Here is a 19,882-nt window from a genome sequence, read left to right on the forward strand (position 1 = left end):
AATTAGGAGCTCTCATTTCTCAGAACTGTTGATTTTAAATTTTTTTTTTTTTTTTTTGGTTTTTCGAGACAGGGTTTCTCTGTGTAGCTTTGCGCCTTTCCTGGGACTCACTTGGTAGTCCAGGCTGGCCTCGAACTCACAGAGATCCGCCTGGCTCTGCCTCCCGAGTGCTGGGATTAAAGGCGTGCGCCACCACCGCCCGGCTGATTTTAAATTTTATTATTGTTATTACTTAGATATACACTTGTATTTGTGTGTGTCTGTCTGTATGTATGTATTATATGTACCTGTACATACATATCTGGAGGTCAGAGGGCAACCTCAAGTGTCATTCTTCAGGTGCTGTCTTTTTTTTTTTTGAGACAGTCTCTCACTCTAGCCGGAATTCGCCAGGTAGACTAGACTAGATAGCCAGTGAGCCCTGGGGATATGTTTGTCTTCATCTCCCCAGGAAATATGTGCTACCTAGCCCAGCTTTTTTTTTTTTAATGTAGGTTCAGATTAAGAGCTTTACCAACTGAACTATTTCCCCGGCGTCCCCTTCCCCTTTTAAACATGGAGATGTGTCTAATATAGTCTAGGCTCTCAAACTTGCCTTATAGCCAAAATGATCTTGATTCTTGTATGTCCACCTCCTGAGTGTTGCAGTCACTGGGTGCATCGCCTTTCCCCCCACACTGGAGATGGAGTGTTGTGAACTGTGTGGTACACTGTGGTTCTTCTTCCTCGGGATCATTGGTGCGTTGGTTCACGAGGGTGGAGAGAGCAGTGGCAGGCAACAGGGCTCAGATGACTGTGAGTACGACGGAGACAGCCCTCCAGGAGATGACTTCAGTGAATCAGCTCAGCTTTATTCCAGAGTATAGGAGATATATAGAATTGGGGAGCCTGGGGACAAACCCTAATTTGCATTAAGTGGCACGGCCCTATCATAAGGCTTCATATGTGGCAACAGGGTCCTATAGCAAAACTCCTAATACAAGGCTTAGTTACCATATGTGCAGCAGGGGAGGCTTCTAGCAGGGAACATGCCAAAGGTCAAGCTAAAGATAAATCAGGTATCTAGGCTTAGAGAGCTTTTCAGACAAGGTCAGTCCTCCTGGTCCAGGGACATTCTCCAGATAAAGGCAGGTAGAAATCGGGATGTCTCACTGGGGAGGGAGTTCCCATGTCAAGCTTTGGAAAAAGCTGCCAGGTGACGATAGAGTTGTGACTTCTGACCAACAAGCCCTTCTAACAATATACAAATAGGTGCTTTTTAGGAGAATATTCCAGAAGCACTGGAGATCAATGTGGGTGCCTTCTTGGCAGCACCATAAAGGTGACTTGTTTATGGCTGTGAGCTCTTACAGTAGCTTCTCTGGCAGCGTGACCTTAGCTGGCACATGTTGCCCCCAGCCATCTCTTAGAACACCGAGTGAAGGGTTCCAGGAGCCCAAGAAGTCTCTGGAAGGAACAAGAAGGAGCTTTTAAGCATAACTGGCACACAGAGGGGTACGGATTGGTGAGAATCGGGACATTGATTCAAGCTTGGGCCTGCTTCTGAGTCACTGTGGAATCTTGGGCAAGTCCTGGGAGTCCTGCTTGCTGTTCCTCTGTGTCCCCATCAGTAAAGAGTGAGTGACACTACTGAGTCAGGTGTACATGTTTCCAGTGAACAGTGGTGTGCAATGCAGATTGATGGTGTTGTTCCATACCATTGTACTCCTAATATGACTGGGCATTAGGAACATTCCTTTAGGCTCCCTCACTCATAACTACTGGAAGGAATGTGGGCTTATGCCAGTAAGCTCTTTGTGTCACCCAAAGATTTGCATCGATTCATGGAATTTGTACAATACAGTTGGCTTTGTGGTCCATTACAGAGGCATGGGATACAACAAGAGGGATAGTTAATTGCATTCCAAGTATACCAGAAAGTTCCCAGCATGGGCCCAGGAAAGGCATGTCCCGTGAAGCAATGTCTGAGGAAAATAAGGAAGTTGTGCAGTCTCGTCAGTGGTACCGTCTCCTCCTTTGTTGAAATAAGCTATTACTGATTCAGAAAGAAGCACAGGAGACTCATTACCTCGGCACGCTGGTCTTGTAATGCTGTGAGATTTTTGGGCAGATGCTTAGTGATCCCACTTGGCTCACCTCTATTCATCTGTGAAAATCTCTCTAAATATGTGAACAACCCTTCCCCTAAGTGTCCCAGGGTCCAAAACTTATGGATGGATCAACTTTCCTGTTAGTGTTCCATAACCCAGGCGGGTTGGAGGCATCGGGCACTATGTGCTGAGTTGGTATTTGTGATGCTTCTCAGGGTTACACATTCGTCCCATTTGTGTTCCCTCTGGCTGGTTGGTTTCAGACAGGATCTAACTCTAGCCGGCTGGCTTAGAACTTGTTGTATAGACAAGGCTGTCTTGGGATCCTGTTGTGTCTGTCTTTTCAAGTGCTGATACTTCATTTATGTGCCATCATGCCAAACTTTCATGCCCCCTCTATGTAGAAAACTAATTTCATCAAGATTTCTCTGGCAGCATTGGACCCTTTTTTTATTTTTTCAGAATGTATGTCTTTGGTTTAATTTTCCAGCTTTCAGACCCTTAACTGTATACCAGAGGTCCAGTTGGTCACTGCATTCACTTGTTACTGTTCTTCATTTTATAGAGATCCAGCTGTTTATGCATAAGGCAGTTTAGATATAAATACTATAATAATTAATAATAGTTAACACATATTTCATTTACTGTTTGCCAGGTACGATTTTAAGCCCTTCACATGTATGAAATCTTTTTTTTCCTTTTGTGATGGTCTTGCCGTGTAACCCAGGCTAGTCTCCAACTCTTCATCTTTCTGCTTTAGCTCCTGAGTGCTGGGCTTGCAGGTGTGCCACTTCCCCAGCTCTGTGAGATCATCTCATGCTTACAGAACCCTGTGCGTTGAGAGTTCCCATTATTTCTTCTTTACAGATGAAGGAATTGGAGCATGGAAAGGTTAAGTATTCACCTGCTATATATAGGCAGCAAAGAGAGCCAGCCCCACCGTGTGTTCTTAGCATTGTATAATACTGTCTAGTTTTTGTTGGTTTGGGTTTTATTTTTTGGTGGGGATTCATACTTACGTGTGTATGTATATGTGTGAATGCCATGACACTAATATGGAGGTCAGAGGACAGCCTGCAGGAGTTAGTTCTCTTTTTCCACCATGTAAGTTTCAGGGATCAAACTCAGATTGTTAGATTTGGTGCTGTGTGTCTGTACTCACTGAACCTTCTCATTGGCCCTTGTTTTTTATTGTATTTATTTTTAAAGTAATTTATTTAACCTTATTTTATGTGCATTGGTATGAAGGTATCTTTATTTTTTTGATTAGGGTTTTACACTGTAGCCTAAGCTGGCCTCAAATTTATGGCCATCCTCCCTAGTTGGCCTTCCAAGTGCCAGGATTACAGGCAAGAGTCACCACACCTACCACATTCAGTCTTCACATCCTTAATATTTTTGTGGTCGTTTCTTTTCTGTGGCTCACATTTGTAGTCTTGTGTAGCTGCACCACACTGAGAGGTAGGAATAGATAATGTTCCCTTCTTACATTCAAATAAATATGCAAAGTTAAGCATTTGCCTCTGGCTTCCTACTAACTGACTAAAGAAAGCTATTAGGTCAGTAGTCATCCATTTTGGAATTATTTTTGTGCATGTTGGCCAAAAGCTTGCAAGGACAGGATGACTGTTTTTATTTTATTTATTTTGTTTTCTGAGACACGGTTTCTCTGTGTAGCCTTGGCTGTCCTGGAACTCACTCTGTAGACCAGGCTGGCCTCAAACTCAGAGATCTGCCTGCCTCTGTCTCCCAAGTGCTGGGATTAAAAGTGTGCACCACCACACCTGGACTTATTTTATTATGTTTTTGAAGGAACAACACTTTGTGTGTGTGTGTGTGTGTGTGTGTGTGTGTGTGTGTACATCAGTATATGTGGTGCACCTACCCGTGTGTGTTCATGAGGAGGCCAGAGGAAGATGTCAGGTGTCTTCCTCAGTCACTCTCCACCTTACTTTGGTCTCTCATTGAACCTGAAACTCCCCATTTTAGCTAGGCTAGCTGGTCAGCAAGCTCCCAGGATCTGTCCTCCTCTGCTCTTAGAGACACAAGCAGCCATGCCCAGCTTTTACATGAGTTCTGTAGACTTGATCTCGGGTCCTTTTGCTTTCATCACAGTCACTCTTATCCACGGAGTCTTCTTCCTAGCCTGGTTTTGGTTTGGGTGGTTTTTTGTTTTTGTTTGTTTATTTCTTTTTTTTTTTTTTTTTTTTTTTTTTGGTTTTTTTGAGACACGTTTCTCTGTGTAGCTTTGCGCCTTTCCAGGAACTTACTCTGTAGCCCAGGCTGGCCTCGAATTCACAGAGATCCACCTGCCTCTGCCTCCTGAGTGCTGGGATTGAAGGCGAGCGACACTACACCTGGATGAGTTACAAGCCATTTTGAGCTACCAGACATGGGTGCTAGGAACCGAACTGCAGTCCTCTGTAAGAGCGCTTGACCTCTGAGCCATCTCTTCAGTCTCACCCCTTGTTGTTTTGAGGCAGAGTCTCACGTAGCACAAGCTGACCTCAGACTCATGTGGAGAATGACTTTGAACCTAATCTTCCTGCCTCAACCTCCCATGTCCTGGGATTACAGGTGTGATTTACAGAGCTTTGCTTCTGGGATTACCTGAGTCACAGGTCTGTGAGGGCTTTGGTTGGTCTCTCTGCAATTCAGTCTTCAGTTGATTTTCTTGCCAAGCAAGCAGTAAGTGCCTTCTGTCAAGAAAACAGAAACATGTTGCCAGCTATTTTGAACCATGTTAGAAATACATTGCAGTGGGAAGGAGCTGCCTCTGTCTTCTGCCCACTTCTTGAAATATTTTAAGGCCAGCCATTTGGAAACTATCAGTCCCCAGTGTAATCACAGGGCGACTGTTCTTCCCCCAGAGCTGGGGTTTCAGGGCCCCGTGTCAGTGGGTAGGTTCTGGGTGGTTCTATTTAGTGGTCTCTGGCCGGTTTTTACTTGGAGCTCTGAATTCTCAGAGAGGGATGTGAACTAATGATTCTCAGTCTCCATGCGCCTGCCTTCTTATTTCCTCCCTGCTCTGTGCCTCCCTGGGTTGTTCGTGCTGTTAGGCTCTTGCAGTCTTTGCTGCTGAGGGTGGTTTCAGACGCTCATTTTCCTCTTGAAGAACTCCAGCTCTCTCCCCATTGCTGCTGCTGCTGCTTCCCTTGGTGCCTGGAGCCAGGGGCACCAGAATGGTCAAGCTGTAGAAGCGGTGGTCAGCAGGATCTAGTTACAGGTTATTTTTGTAGTACAGTCTCAAGGCCTTTTCTATTTCAGTCATTCCTACACAAGTCCTTGGAAACAACATGGTAAAGTTAGTGTTTTACAAAATTACAAAAATATTTTCATCAAAATATCTCCAATTTGCACTGATCTCCAAGCTACTTCTTTTCTATAGAATTTATCTAAATGGATAGATAAGTGAAGGATTTAAAGAACCTAAATGTGAGTTCTCTGATTATTCCACTATTAATACTTTCGTTCTTTTCCGTTTGGAATTGTTACTTCTCAGTCCTTCCGTTCTCATAAAAAAAAAAAAAAAAACTCCATGATAAACTTTGTATGTGTTCATACTACACGTTAGAGACACTTCCTCCCTTCCTTTTTCGTATCCCTTTCTCCCTTCCACAGCCTGCCCACCGTCTGTCTGTTAAACAGAGGCAGGGTATGGATTGTCCTGTGGTTGCAGGACTGTTAACATGGAACAAGCCCCAAATCAAGAAAGATTTCCTTCTTAAAAGTTTGTGCTGCTGAGTGTGGTGGCACACACTTTTATTCCCAGCACTGGGGAGGCAGAAACAGGCAGATTCTGTGAGTTTGAGGGCAGCCAGGTGAGTTCCAGGACAGCCAGGGCTACATAGTGAGAGTGTCTCCAAAAAAAAAAAAGAAAGAAAGAAAGAAAAAGAAAAAACCCACAAGTTTGTTACCTAAAGGGTTTGAAAACCCAGTCCTTAAACATACACACACACACACACACACACACACACACACACACACACACACACACACACACAGATATACTTTTTGAGACAGGTTTTCATACAGCATAGGCTGGACTGGAACACTAATACTTTTGTTGCCATCTTCCAAGTGTTAGGAGGATTGCGTGTATGTTCTACCATGTCCAGCTAAAATTTATTATCTTGCCCCCAGCCTACCAGGATTGTACATAGCTTGAGACTTTTGTACTTTTGTTTGCCTTCATACAGTAAAGAAATTGCCAGTTCTTATGAGTCATTATATTCTGTTCTTACTTCATTGGTCTCCTCTCTCTCTCTCTCTCTCTCTCTCTCTCTCTCTCTCTCTCTCTCTCTCTCTCTCTCTCTCTCTCCCTCTCCCCCCCCCTTTTTTTTTTTTGCTTTCTACCATATAGTCTGGTTTGAGTAGAAATGTGGGCTTCAAACTGTCTCTGTGGAGGAACCTTCAGGGACTGACTGCTGCTGGGAAAGGTAGCTGGACCTTGAGTAGGAGATTCAGCCAGATGAGGTCTGATTTACTGTGCCTAATAAGTTTTTGTGTGAAAAAAGTGTTTGAAACTAATAGAACATGACTCTTTGCCATCCTTGGCTAATCTTGAACTTGGACCTCTGTACCAGGAGCGAAGATGAGTTTGCATTGCTTTTGAATTAGCAGCATTCCAGGGGCTCGTGGGCTCTAATTTGGAATGAAGCTTACTTGTTGTAAGATAAATGTATATTCCCATACATAGTCAAATTCATTGCTGGAAAAGCTGGTGTGTTTTTAAAGATTGTATTTCCTGACACTTGGATTATGCACTTTGGTTTTTCAAAAGACACATGGCAGGTTGTTTTGCAATGCTGGGCCTTCTTCCTTCCATGAATGTATTCAGTAATGAAAAAACCCGAACACACACTACATCACACAAAGCTTAAGGAGGTAACAAGTTCTTAAGATAGTTCCAGAATGTGCTGAAGTCAATTAAATTAAGGTTCTTTGGGACTCTTAACAGAAGGGTGGTTGTTAAGCAGTGTAGTGCTGTTATATCTTACTCGTGGTTTCTTCTAGAATTGCTAATAATTAGTCTTCATTTTGTAACCCTAGAGGTCTTCTAATTATAAACTGCCTGTGGGTTTTTTTTTAACTTTAAGTTTTTTATTAGTATACTATTAAAAAGCCAGATTTAGGATAGGCGCAACAGAGAAAATAAAGCCATTAACAAATAGCCAACATATGGAAGGCTACTTGTTTTTCTGAGGTAGAGTTTCTCTTTGTAGCCTGGTGGTTCTGGTACTCACTCTGTAGACCAGGCTGGCCTCAAATTCAGAGATCCAATTGCCTCTGCCTCCCAAATGCAGAGAATTAAAGGCATGTGCCACCCTGCCTGACTTCATTGTTTTTCTTACAGCTCTGGACCCAGGTCACCTGCATTTAGATCCCTGATCTGTTCTTAGTACCTGTGTGATCTGGGGCTGGTTGTTTTCTGACTATGGTATAGAGAGCCTCCGAGGGAATGGTAGGAAACAAGGCAGTGGAAGGCCGTGCGTACTGTGTAGAGCTTGAGCTCCTGTAAGTGGTGGAGTGTAGCTGAAGAATTAGAAGCAGAGGAACTGTACCATCAAATTATGCTGTAAAATAATACTCTCAGTCCCATTTGGAGGGAGGGAGTTGAAGAAGGCAGGGACCATAGTAAGTATGATAATGTTCTTCCATAAGGAGGCATCAGGATGGCAAGATGCCTGAGTTGAGTGATGGGATTAGACAGAAAGTGATGGTTTAGGAAACATTAGATGTTTAGATAAGACTCTAGCTGGCTATGTAGGAAGAGGGGAAAGAGGTTCCAGGTTGGCTTCTGTCTTAGACTACTAGCTTTACTGTAACGCTGTTAAACAAAGAGTTTTAAGATGGGAAACAGGCAGAATATGTAAGTTTGCAATGGAAGCCATGCAAATAGGGATATCCAATAGGATGTGATGTTTAAAACAGTTGTGAGAGTTTTAGATAGTACAGTCTGATGGAACTTAAAACCCTGGAAGCCAGGCTTGTAGGAATGAGGTGAGGAGTGAAAAGTGAGAGAAAAACAGAAACCTGAAGAACTTGGAAGATGAAGAAAGAGCAGGACTGTGGTACTGATTTCAGCTCGCCCTCTTCTTGTTTACCCTGAGACTAAGACTAGAAAGGATTAGGACAAGAGCAGGCAAGCAAGTCATGGCTTTTACTGTGGTTAAGCTGCTTAATACATCTTTTCATCACAGAATGCAGAACTCAGCACTGTAAACAGTCACTGTTACCCAGTTGAAAATGTTACTCTAAGAACACGCAACACTGTCCATCAGTGCTGGCCTGTCATTGGCTCTTGAGCTTAATCCTGTGCAGTTACAACAGCACTCATTTTTGAACTGGAGGTGTAGCTCAGTGGGACAGAACTTGTCTGGTCTAGTGTGGTTGCCAGTGCTACCAAAATAATGATAACAATTATTGTTAGTTACTAATAGAGAAATTAATGTGCTAGGATAGTTTTCATAGAATAGTTAAGGTTTGGGTAAGCCAGGCATGGTGGTGCATGCATATAATCCCAGCTCTCAGGAGGCAGAGGCAAGAGGATAGCTATAAGCTGTGAGTTCACAACCAGCACATATAACAAAACTCTGGGTCAGCATCTTCCCTTAAAAATAATTGTTTGGGTTTTTTTGTCTTGACTTTTTTTTTCTTTCTTCCATTGGTTTTTGGAGACAGGGTTTCTCTGTGTAGCCCTAGCTGTCCTGTCCTGGAACTCACTCTATAGACCAGGCAGGCCTCAAACTCACAGAGATCCACCTGCCTCTGCCTCCTGAGTGCTAGGATTAAAGATGCGCGCCACTACCACCTGGCTTGACTTTTATTTTCATGTTTATATGTGTATTTGTTTTATAGCTCTGAAGATGGCTGTGGTGGATATCTATCATTCCAGGTTAAAAGAGAGGCAAAGACGAAAAAAGTAAGTATAGGAAATCATCCTGTTGTCTCTGACCTTTGGACTGGTGGTTGCATGTTGTCTATAAGAACACTCCATTTGTGGCTTACCATGTGACTTTGCAGAACCCGGTTGTTGAAAGTTGCTGTTAAATCTTATATTTTATAACAGTCTCCCATTTAAACATGGTTAATCTATATTTATTTCAAATGGCTTCAAAGTACGTAAACGTCTGGTTGTAAATGCTTAATGTTGTAAATGATCAGTGTGTCCTTTCATGGCTAGTAGTTTCCCTTAAATGACTGTTCTTAATTATCATTTCTACAAATTGTGTAGATTAGTCTCATGATATGGACAGATTTCCTTCTCAACCATCTTGACAAACACATGTTTTTTCAGCATTTGTCACTGGTAACTAAGTCATCTGTGAGAGTCCTCTATGCCTCAAGGACAGTGTGTGACTCTCCATTAGAGGCTAATTCAGAAGTGTGTGGAGACTTGATTTCTCTGGACCCTGATATTCCATCTCTTAATATTTAGGATGTGTGATAAAAACTATAGCATATAGAAGACACTAAATAAGAAACTTACTTTTAATACATAGATTATTGTGGTTTTTCATTCTAGAATTATAAGAGATCATGGATTAGTCAACCTTAGAAAGTTCCGCTGTGAGTATAAACTGATTTTTTTATTTTACATTCTTCTGACACTGCTGAGAAGTTTCAGGTCATTGTGGGAGTGTTCATAGTCCACATTGCATGCTAGCTTACCTAGGAAGATTGAAAATTCCAGGTGCAGGACTTGGGGGTAGGTAGCTCAGTAGTAGAGGGGTATCTAGCACGTTTGGGGTGACGTTGATCCCTTGCACAGAAACCAAAACAAAACGAAACCAAAAGTGTTCAAGGCAGCTCTGATCCATAGTGACAGTGAAGAGCTATTCATTGCTAGTCAACAGCATTGCCTAAGAATTAATTGTTATAGTAATTATAGCATGAATATTAATGAGTCATTTTCTAGACAGTCATGTTTTGAAATTATATGTTAAATATAACCTTAGTCTCAGGTTATAAAAACATTTTTGTAGGGCTGCAGAGATGGCCCAGTAGTTAAGAGCACTTGCTGCTCTTGCAGAGGGCCAGGGTTTGGGTCCCATTACACACGTGGTGGCTCACATAATAATAAATAGTCTATTTATTATTCCAGTTCCAAGGGATTTGATGCCCTCTTTTTACCTCTGTGGGCACACATGTGCTGCACATACATACATACATACATACATACATACATACATACTCATGCATATTTAAAACTTTTTTTTTTGTGGAAAAATCAGAGGAGTTGCGGGTGTCTCACAGTTGGAAGAGTGCCTTCCAGGGTGCTGCATAATCAGCTTGTCTGTCACACAGGGTATTCCAGATGAGATCTGCACATAGTTTTTCCAGGTTCATTGACCTTTTCTGGGTGTTCTTTGTTTTTGGTTCTATTTTGTTTTGTTTTTATTTTGGCTGACTTGGAAGTCGGTATTCTGTAGAAGGGCTCGCGTCAGGCCTGTGATGGTCCTCCTGCCTATACCTCAAGTACTGGGACTATAGGCTCATGCTTCCACACTAGCTGGAAGATTTCTTAATGTCTTTGCTTTCCTTGTTTTCCTGCAATAATCTGTACCAGAAATTTTGCCAGAGTTGTGTCTGATGATTAAAGGTTCTGCCTTTAATTCCCTCTTCTCTTGTGACAGCAGTGCTTGGTCCCGTGCAGATGAAAAGACATGAGCAGGGGCATCAGTAGTATTTAGTAGTAGAGATGGTCTCAGTGATAACAGCATCCCTTCGTGAGGTGCTGGGATGCTGTAATTATGATTAGTGATTTGCATTCTCAGCTGCCTGTTTGCATGCTGTCATGGGCGAGTCAGTCATGTGAGGTTAGGAAAATGTCCCTGCATTTTACTTGTTTTAAAAAATAATACCAGAAACTTCGAAGTCCTTATATTCTCTGTGACATACTGTGTTTCACTTTTTCTAGTGATGGAACGGCGGTATCCTAAGGAGGTCCAAGACCTTTATGAAACAATGAGGCGATTTGCAAGGATTGTGGGACCAGTGGAACATGACAAGTTTATTGAAAGCCATGCATGTAGGTGTTTTTTGGAACTCTGTGTGTGGGGGGCGGGGGGAGATTTAAAAGCTTAGTGAGGGGCAGAGGAATGGCTCAGTGGGTAAGCGTGCTTGCTGCATAACATGGGGACCTAATTAGATCCCAACACTTACATGAAAAGCTGGTCTGTGACACTAGTGCTTACAGGAGGTAGAGATGGGTGTTGATGGGGTTTGCTGGCCAGCACCTAGATCTAGGCTCAGTAAGAAACTATCTCAAAGGAATAAGGTAGAAAATGATGGAACAGGACATCCATGTCCTCCTCTGGGCTCTGTATGCATGCGTATACCACACACACATATACAACCTTACGTACTAAGGAAGGAAAAAAACTTAGTAACTTACAAGTTAGTAGAGGGCTTTTGTTCATTGTTTTGGGGCATTTGTTGTTGTTGTTGTTGTTGTGTTCTGTTTTTATTAGTTTTCTTTTTGGTCTTTTTTGTTTGTTTTTATCTTTGTTTTAAGACAGGGTCTTGCTATGTATGTAGGCCAGGCTGCCCTGGAACTTTCTGAGGAGTCCATGTGGGACTCAGACTTGCAGGCCTCTTGCCTTTGTCTTCCAGGAATTGAATTACAGATCTATGCCACTGTGTGTAGCAGTTTTTACTTCTTACAGGACTTGTCAAGTATATTGAGAAACAGAACGACACAATGAATCCCTGTGTCTGTATGGCCAGCCTCAGCAGTTTTCAACACAGTACCTATCCAGCTTCGTCTGAAGGGGATGGGAACTCTTCCCTTTTGTCCATAAGCTGGTTATTTTGAAGCCAAAACCAAACATCATAGTTTTGCTAATAAATATTTAATGATCAAACTAGTTTCAGTCATGGGAACAGGGTTGTTGGCTCATGGAAATAATACTTCCATCTTCCTCTGGCCTTTCTCTGGTGTTCCCAAGAGCATTCATCCCAATTATAATTGGATTTTCCACTATAAAAAATTGAAGTTGTTAAGCAGGAAGGCCTAAGACTTTGAGGCAGCCTTCACTGGGGGCTTATTCCAAACTCTCATGAGAGCTATATGTTTATTTGGCTCCTCAGTTTAGTTCTGGAAAGTTTTTTGTTGTGTTGTGATTTCCTAGAAAAGTGCTTTACCACTGCTCTCATGGTGCAAATATTTCTTAGGAAGAATCATAGGCATTTATCTGAGCCAGGTAAATTGTCCCCAGGAAACACCTTGTTTGGTTGTCATTCTTTGTGTGGTTGGTATCGGGTGACTTATCCTTTACTTCCTGTCCTAGTTTATATCATTCCTGGCTTATGTGTCACTACAGAGAACTACACCCTGTGGATGGCTTTCCTTCATCGCGTGTCTGAAAAGCACCCAGGTTGGACTGTTCTATAGAATAACCCAACAGTGAAGTCTGAGCTGTGTGCTCAGCAGCAAGTTTTGGTTCACGGAAAATGCAGTGCTCCTTGGTCCCTATAGGAAAAAGCTAAAAAGAGACCAGGGCTTGAGCAAAGCTTTGTCCTTCCCATGCAGCAGGGCCTCATTCTGAGGCAAACTGCATCAAAGAATGTGATTGTGTCGGTACAAGTGCTAACACAGAGGTGGAGCAGGAACACTTGCATTAAAAAAAGTTTTTTTTTTAACTTTTTTGGTTTTTCAAGACAGGGTTTCTCTGTGTAGTCTTGGTTATCCTGGAACTCACTTTGTAGACTAGGCTGGCCTCAAACTCACATAAATCCACCCATCTCTGCCTCCCAAATCCTGGACTTAAAGGCGTGCGCCACCACCACCTGGCTTTGGGAGGCATGTCTAATGAGCTCTTCAAAGTAAAAAGTACCCAGCCTGTTACATATGACAGAATCACCGAGACACACCCAACAGCTCTCTGACATTGATTTGTTCTTCCAATTTTTCTCCTTTGTTCTCCTGGGGAAACAGTGGAATTTGAGCTCCGGAGGGAAATCAAGAGGCTGCAGGAATATAGGACAGCAGGCATTACCAATTTTTGTAGTAAGTACGCTTCCCTACCTACAGTATCCAAGTGCTGGCTGGTGACTTGCAGATATAAAAGGGAACCTCTGAGGTCTTGAAAACTTTAAAAAAAAAAAAACACACCTCTTCAGATGTGTTTTCAGACTTCCTACTAAAATTTCATCTGTTCAATGCCTATAAATACCATTAGTTTATCAGGACAAAATAAAAGTTACGACACACAGCAAAAAAACACTGCTTTAGAATTGGGGTCTGCTGTGGCTCTTTAAAAAAGTCTTAGCTAGGCATGGTAGCTCACATTTTTAGTCCCAGCACTGGGAAGGCAGAGGCAGGCAGATCACTGTGAGTCTGGAGCCAGCCTGGTCTGTATAATATACTCTAGGCCAGCCTGGACTACAGAGTGAGACCCTTTCTACACATACACATATGTGGGAGTGAGGTGGGGTGGGGTATGATTCTTATGTTTCAGGTTTTAATCTCAGCCTTTTAAAATTTATTTATGCATATAATCATTTTTATTTACCAGGCTTCTACTCGGGCTAAGGTGCTTGCATCTAATTTACTTAAGGTGCTGGTCATAATTTTATTAATAGCAGTAACTATCTATCATTTATTTAACATGTACCAGGTCTATGGGATACATTTCACCTTCAAGTTGTTGGCTATCGTGACGAGCTTAAGGGATATCATCACTTTTATTTAACAAAGAAATCAAGAGCCAGTTTAGAGAGATTAAAAAAATCAGTCGGTGGTGGCTCATGCCTTTAATTCTAGCACACAGGAGGCAGACAGTTATCTGTGAGTTCGAGGGCAGCCGGGGTACACAGAGAAACCATGGGGGTGGGGGGGAATGAGAAAAAAGAGAGATTAAAGAGCTAGTTAATAGAAGAGCCAGGTCGTAAGGAAAGGCTCTGACTAGGCAGCATAGGCCTGGGGGTGTCCTTCAGCATGAGAAGCAGTGAAAGCCACTGGCGTGGTAGTCTAAAATCTGTGTAACTTTATTAATTTATAGAAGACACTAGGTAACTCTTCTGTTGCACAAGATGCATTGTGTGGACTTTGATAACTCAGTCTGGTTGCCTTGTATTGCTATCTGTGCCTCCATAAAATAGAGGAAAGCTGTAGTACAAAAAGATATATGTCCTCATATGTCTTCAGGTACTGTATAGCTGATGGAGAGTTAGTGGTATAGCACTATCTTAGGATGTTCAGAGCCCTGGGTCAGCTCACTCACAAATGAAAAAAGTAGAACAGGAACCAGGTATGACATATTTCAGACTCCGACATACACTTGACACCTGAGGAAAGAGATATGAGAGCAGTTTTGCAAAGAAAACCTGAAGTGGCCAATGTTGGCCAGCTCAGTTAGCAGGCCCTTTGGCTCCGCTGTGTTGTCTTTGAAGTCAGGTGTCTTCTACCCCTCCAGGTGCCAGGACATACGATCACCTGAAGAAGACTAGAGAGGAGGAGCGCCTTAAACGCACCATGCTCTCAGAAGTTCTCCAGTACATCCAGGACAGCAGCGCGTGCCAGCAGTGGCTGCGCCGGCAGGCTGACATGTGCGCAGTTAGGGTGGGCCGAAGGAAGCACTCCTGGGACATTTGGGCCTTCACATGTATTTTTGGACACTTTTGTGGGTACTCTGGGTGTGTTAGAGTAGTAAGGATTCTTACCAGTCCATCTAGACACAATATAGGGGTGGCAGACTTAAGGAACATAATTGGGCAGGTGGTGGTAGTGCAGCTTTTAATACCAGCACTCAGGAGTCAGAGGCAGGCGCATCTCTGTGAGTTCGAGGTCAGCCTGGTCTACAGAGCAAGTTCCCAGACAGGCTCCAAAGTTACACTGAGAAACCCTGTCTCAAACAAACAAATAAACCCTTAGCAAAGCAGAGGGAAGTTTTTCTCTCTTCTTTCCTGTACAGTGAGATGTCCTGTAAAATGTCATGCAGTCTCACTAAAGCTCTTTTTGGGTGACCTTCCTGATAAATGTTCCCAGTCCTATGAGGAGTTTTAGAAATTGTCTTCTTGGATCTGACCTAAGTTTAAATTCCTTTTCTTTGTTTTAGTGATTCTGGGCTGAGTCCTTCTGTTCTGATGGCTTCAAACTCAGGTAATGATTTCTCAGGCTATCACCACGGGTTTAATGGGTTGTTTTTTGTTTTGGTTTTTTCGTTTTCAGCACTGGAGACTGAAGCCAAGGCCTCTCATATATACTGAGCATGTGTATCCTCCAGCACTGAGCTATTCCCCAGCCCAGAGCAAGTGTGGCCTGTGACACTTACATCTCAAGGGGTTGTGGTGACACAGCTACCCTCCTTTTGTGGAGCATGGTTTTTTGGTGGAGTGGCGGTAATCAGCTGTTGGATGGTTTGTGGACACCAGCATGCTTTCAGACTTGATGGTCAGATAGAGATGTCCCATGTCTTGAGCCGGACTCAGAAGGATGCTCTTTGACTGATGTTTACAGTCAGGACTGGAGTTGTATCTAGGGCAGAGGTGCAGTGTGCTTTGGAGGTGCTACATGAAGAGCTTTGACAAGAGCAGCAGGTCACTTGCCAGAAATTTGAGGATTTCTTGTAATTAGAGACTTATGGAATCTCTGCTTCTGAGCTTTACTTCTTTTGAGTGTCCTATTTTGAGATTAATTGACAGAACAAGACTAAGCCAATGCGTCTGATGATTCTTGGTGACTATGTTTGTGACTAAGTACTTGGGGAGATAATAGTATGAAGTTCCTGAGCCAAAATTGTGTTCTTTGCCAGTCGTCCTGATCACCATTCACCCCTGCCTCATACGACAGCGTTTCTCCTAATCTGAACATCCAGACCACTCACTATAAGGAGCATAGTGGTCTAATTTGACCCAGTTGCCAGTTTACCATTCTTTGTAACAACAAACCTTTGAAATGTTACCTCTCAGTAACACTAGCTATGATGGTACACACCTGTAATCCCAGTACTGGGGAAGATGAGTCAGGAGAATAGAAAGTTTGGGTCTAACCTGGGCTACATAGTGAGACTCTGTCTCGAACAAAACAAAAGTCTCCATATTCAGGATCTAATAGTGCTCAGATACGGACACTTAGTGGATAATTGTTTTCCTTTGTTTCAGGTAATTCTTTTTTATTTAAAGATTTATTTTAGGGCTGGAGAGATGGCTCAGAGGTTAAGAGCACTGACTGCTCTTCTAGAGGTCCTGAGTTCAATTTCCAGCAACCACATGATGGCTCACAACCATCTATAATGAGATCTGGTGCCCCTCTTCTGGCATACAGACATACATGCAGGCAGAACACTGTACATAATAAATAAATCTTTTTTTTAAAAAAAAAAAGATTTATTTTATGCCTATGCGCCTAAGTTATATGTGTTTGTGCATCACATGTGTGCAGAGGCCAGAAGAGGGCATCAGATCCTCTGGAACTGGAGTTATAGACAGTTGTGAGCTGCCTAATTAAGTACTAGAAGCTGAACCTGGATTCTTTGCAAAAGCAGCAAGTGTTTTTAACCACTAAGCTGTGTCTCCAGCCCCTCAAGTAAGTATTTGATACTTGAGAGAAAAGAGAGCCTTTTAAAAAGGAGTCACCAAGACAGTGGCATCCAGGTTCATTTTATAAGCTGCTTATTTCAAACCTCCCCCCTTGTTAAACACAGAAATTAAAAAACTTAATACTGGCTATTTAAAACGAGTGTGCAGCCTACTATTTCCTCCCAGACTGGTGTTAGCCTTCCTTCTTTCTCTTTGTGTTAATGTTGAGATTCCTGGCTCCCCTCTATGCTCTTAACTTGCTCTCCAGGCAGTAAAAGATTAGGAGCCCAGCATCCGTGGTTGTAGCCTAGCCTTGGGAGACTTGTGAGGTAGCACATGATTTTATCTCCATTTCTTTTTTTTAATTTTTATTTATATTTTATGTATGAGTGCTCTGCTTTCTAGCAGAGGGCATCAGATCCTATTATGGATGGTTGTGAGCCACCATGTGGGTGCTGGGAATTGAACTCAGGACCTCTGGAAGAACAGTCAGTGCTCTTAACCGCTGAGCCATCTCTCCAGCCCCTTATCTCCATTTCTAAGCCTTCATTTCTTAGCCCTTTTGATGTCCCCAAGAATCAGGTTTTCCAAAACAACTTGAGCGGTCCCCTCTTCCTTCTGCCTCATTCCAGTGGCCGTCCTCACAAAACTTAACCCAGTCCGTCCATCCCCAACTGAGCACTCATCCCCAGCATCTGTTCAGAATAAAACCAGGGGCAAGTGAGATGGTCCAGCAGATAAAGGTACTTGCTATGCAAGGCTGGCAGCCTGGGTTCCATTCCTGGAACCCTGAAAAAACTAGGTCAGAAGGAGGGCACTGACATCACACAGTGTCGTCTGACCTTCACATCTGTGGCCTGTGCACCACACACACTTATATCATCATCATCCACTAAAGGAAAAAGCTCTTGTGCATTAGTCTTTATATACTGGTCTGGCCTGGCAAGGCCGGTGCTGCCTCCTGTTTGGGTTTCTTTCTCAGATAGGAAGTTGAAATTGGTCCTTGCTTTGCCATACAGCAAATATGGCCTTTGGCTTGTTATTCCAGTGTGGGTCTTTCAGTTAAATGTCACTTCTTTTCAAAGCAAAATAAACAAACAGCTTTGGTGGCCTGACTGCCTTTGATCTGAAGGTATATGGTACTGGTTAATTACCATGTTTGCCTTGTCCTGCTGGAGGTAGTGACAAGAGAGAATCTCTCTCCTGCAGGATTCCTGTTTCTATTCGTCAGCTGTCCAGGCACATAGAACATAACCTTTCTAAAATGTATGAACATCTAGGCTCCAGAGTTTAGAGTCTCCTGTGTGGGAGGAACAGATAGATTCCTCCACTGTGCTGAGTGGTCATTGATATGAAGGTGTGTATGATCATATTTGTATTTCAACAGAGCAAAGAGCACACAGATTGTTATTTTTATTTTCAAATGAATATTGGAGGGACTATATTACTTACTTATCTATTGCTATGATAAGACACCTGGACCAAGGCAGCTTCTACGCAAAAGCATTTAACTTATGGTTGCAAAGAGTTAGAGTTTATGATCCAGAGCAAAGGCATGGCAACAGGAACAGCTGAGGGCTGTCATCTTGATCTGCGATCAGGAAGCAGAGAGCATGCTGGTCATGGTGGGAGGCTCTTGAAACCTCAAAAGTCTATGCCCCGCCCCCATCTCTGTCAGGGCCACACCTCCTGATCCTTCCCAAATAATCCCATCAATTGGGGACCAAGCATTTAAATATCAGCCAAGCGGGCTGTTCTCAATCAAACCACCACAGTGACCAAGGAGCTAGCTAAACCAGCCTAAGGGAATGGGTTAGGCTTTCTCTTTTACACTTGAGCAGTTACACCTCTGTGAAATTCTTGTTCTTTTGTATCTATGTCTATAGGAAGACGAAGTGCACCACCCTTGAACCTCACCGGCCTCCCTGGTACAGAGAAACTCAATGAAAAAGAGAAGGAGGTAATGGAAGGGAGGGGAACTCAGGAAAGGGGGGCTGATTAATTCATTGAGTTGTTCTTAAAATCTGTTACAACATCAAACCTATTTTACTGCACTTGTCTGACATGCAAAACTCTTGTCTGAGAAGTCTAGAAGCTAAAGAACTAACTTTGACGAACACCAGAATATTCCTTTCATCTCGAAGCTATCTTTCCCCTTTTAGAGAGAAGTTCATGCAACCGTGTCAATTAAATAATAGCAGTGGCTGTCATTTATTGAGCATTTACGTGGCGTACTCCACTTGATGCTTTATGTAAGTGAGACTTTCTGTAGGCCTAAAGTAGCTCTGACATGAAAATAGAAGTCTCCTGTAAGAGAAGTTCTGCACTCACCCCAGCAGTGGAACCATCCCTTAAAATGTTTTGTGATTGTCTCCACAGCCTGTTGATCAGCATAAGGAACAGAATTCAGTGTCATACACAGTTGCCCATTATTTTTATTTTTGAGACAGGGTCTCACTATGTAACACTGACTGGCCTGGAACTAAATCCCTGTGTAGTGCTGCTTGCTTCAGACTGCCTCTCAGGTGCACTCCCCCCCCCCCCACCCCCCACACACACACACGATTGTAAAAAGTACTGTGACCTTCTTTACATTGTAATCACTGAACTGTCTGGGTTGCTTTTGTCTGTTTCTGACATTTCAATCTGCACATCTAGTTAGGTGTGGTGTCGACCTCTAATTTTAGCACTTGAGAGCCTGAGATGGGGGAGACTGAGGTCGGCCTAGGCTACACAGTGAAGAGGCTATCTCAGAACAAATGAAAGTCTACTTGGGTGGTACTCCATGTAGGTACTTGGGAGGTGGAGGCAGGAGGATCGGGAGTTCAGGCACAGCTGCAGCTGTCAGCTGTCCAGTGAGTTCAGAGGCAGCCTGGGTGAGCTACAAGAGACCCTGTCTCAAAAACCAAATCAATCAAAACACGTGTAACAAAAGAGCAGCTCATCTTGTTCTTTTGCAGTTCCCAGTGTCTCTCCCGTCTGTTGGTCCATAGCATAGCTCACATCAGACAGTAAGAAGTCACAGTGCAGGGACCTGTGTTAGCCTTTTTTTTTTTTTTTTTTTTTTTGGTTTTTCGAGACAGGGTTTCTCTGTGTAGCTTTGCGCCTTTCCTGGGACTCACTTGGTAGCCCAGGCTGGCCTCGAACTCACAGAGATCCGCCTGGCTCTGCCTCCCAAGTGCTGGGATTAAAGGCGTGCGCCACCACCGCCCGGCCTGTGTTAGCCTTTTATCCATCCGAAAAAAATAACATTTCTTTTAGGGTGT

General features: G+C 43.1%; 1 protein-coding gene across 2 annotated transcripts in view; it reads left to right on the plus strand.

Moving 5' to 3' along the window:
* The window catches only part of Tada2a (transcriptional adaptor 2A), a 45,801-nt gene that overhangs the window by 24,204 nt on the left and 1,715 nt on the right, over positions 1-19,882 (plus strand). Inside the window, exons 9-15 of one of the 2 annotated variants that reach the window (XM_052759697.1) lie at positions 8,952-9,015; positions 9,619-9,662; positions 11,014-11,124; positions 13,033-13,104; positions 14,513-14,645; positions 15,155-15,198; positions 18,503-18,576. In XM_052759697.1, coding sequence (XP_052615657.1) covers positions 8,952-9,015; positions 9,619-9,662; positions 11,014-11,124; positions 13,033-13,104; positions 14,513-14,645; positions 15,155-15,198; positions 18,503-18,576 — 542 coding nt within the window. The remainder of the gene's footprint in view (positions 1-8,951; positions 9,016-9,618; positions 9,663-11,013; positions 11,125-13,032; positions 13,105-14,512; positions 14,646-15,154; positions 15,199-18,502; positions 18,577-19,882) is intronic. The other variant, XM_052759698.1, reaches the window with a different exon arrangement.

Source organism: Peromyscus californicus, unplaced genomic scaffold (assembly GCF_007827085.1).
Source record: "Peromyscus californicus insignis strain IS unplaced genomic scaffold, ASM782708v3 Scaffold_3__1_contigs__length_106647218, whole genome shotgun sequence".
In the NCBI taxonomy this organism is placed as follows: domain Eukaryota; kingdom Metazoa; phylum Chordata; class Mammalia; order Rodentia; family Cricetidae; genus Peromyscus; species Peromyscus californicus.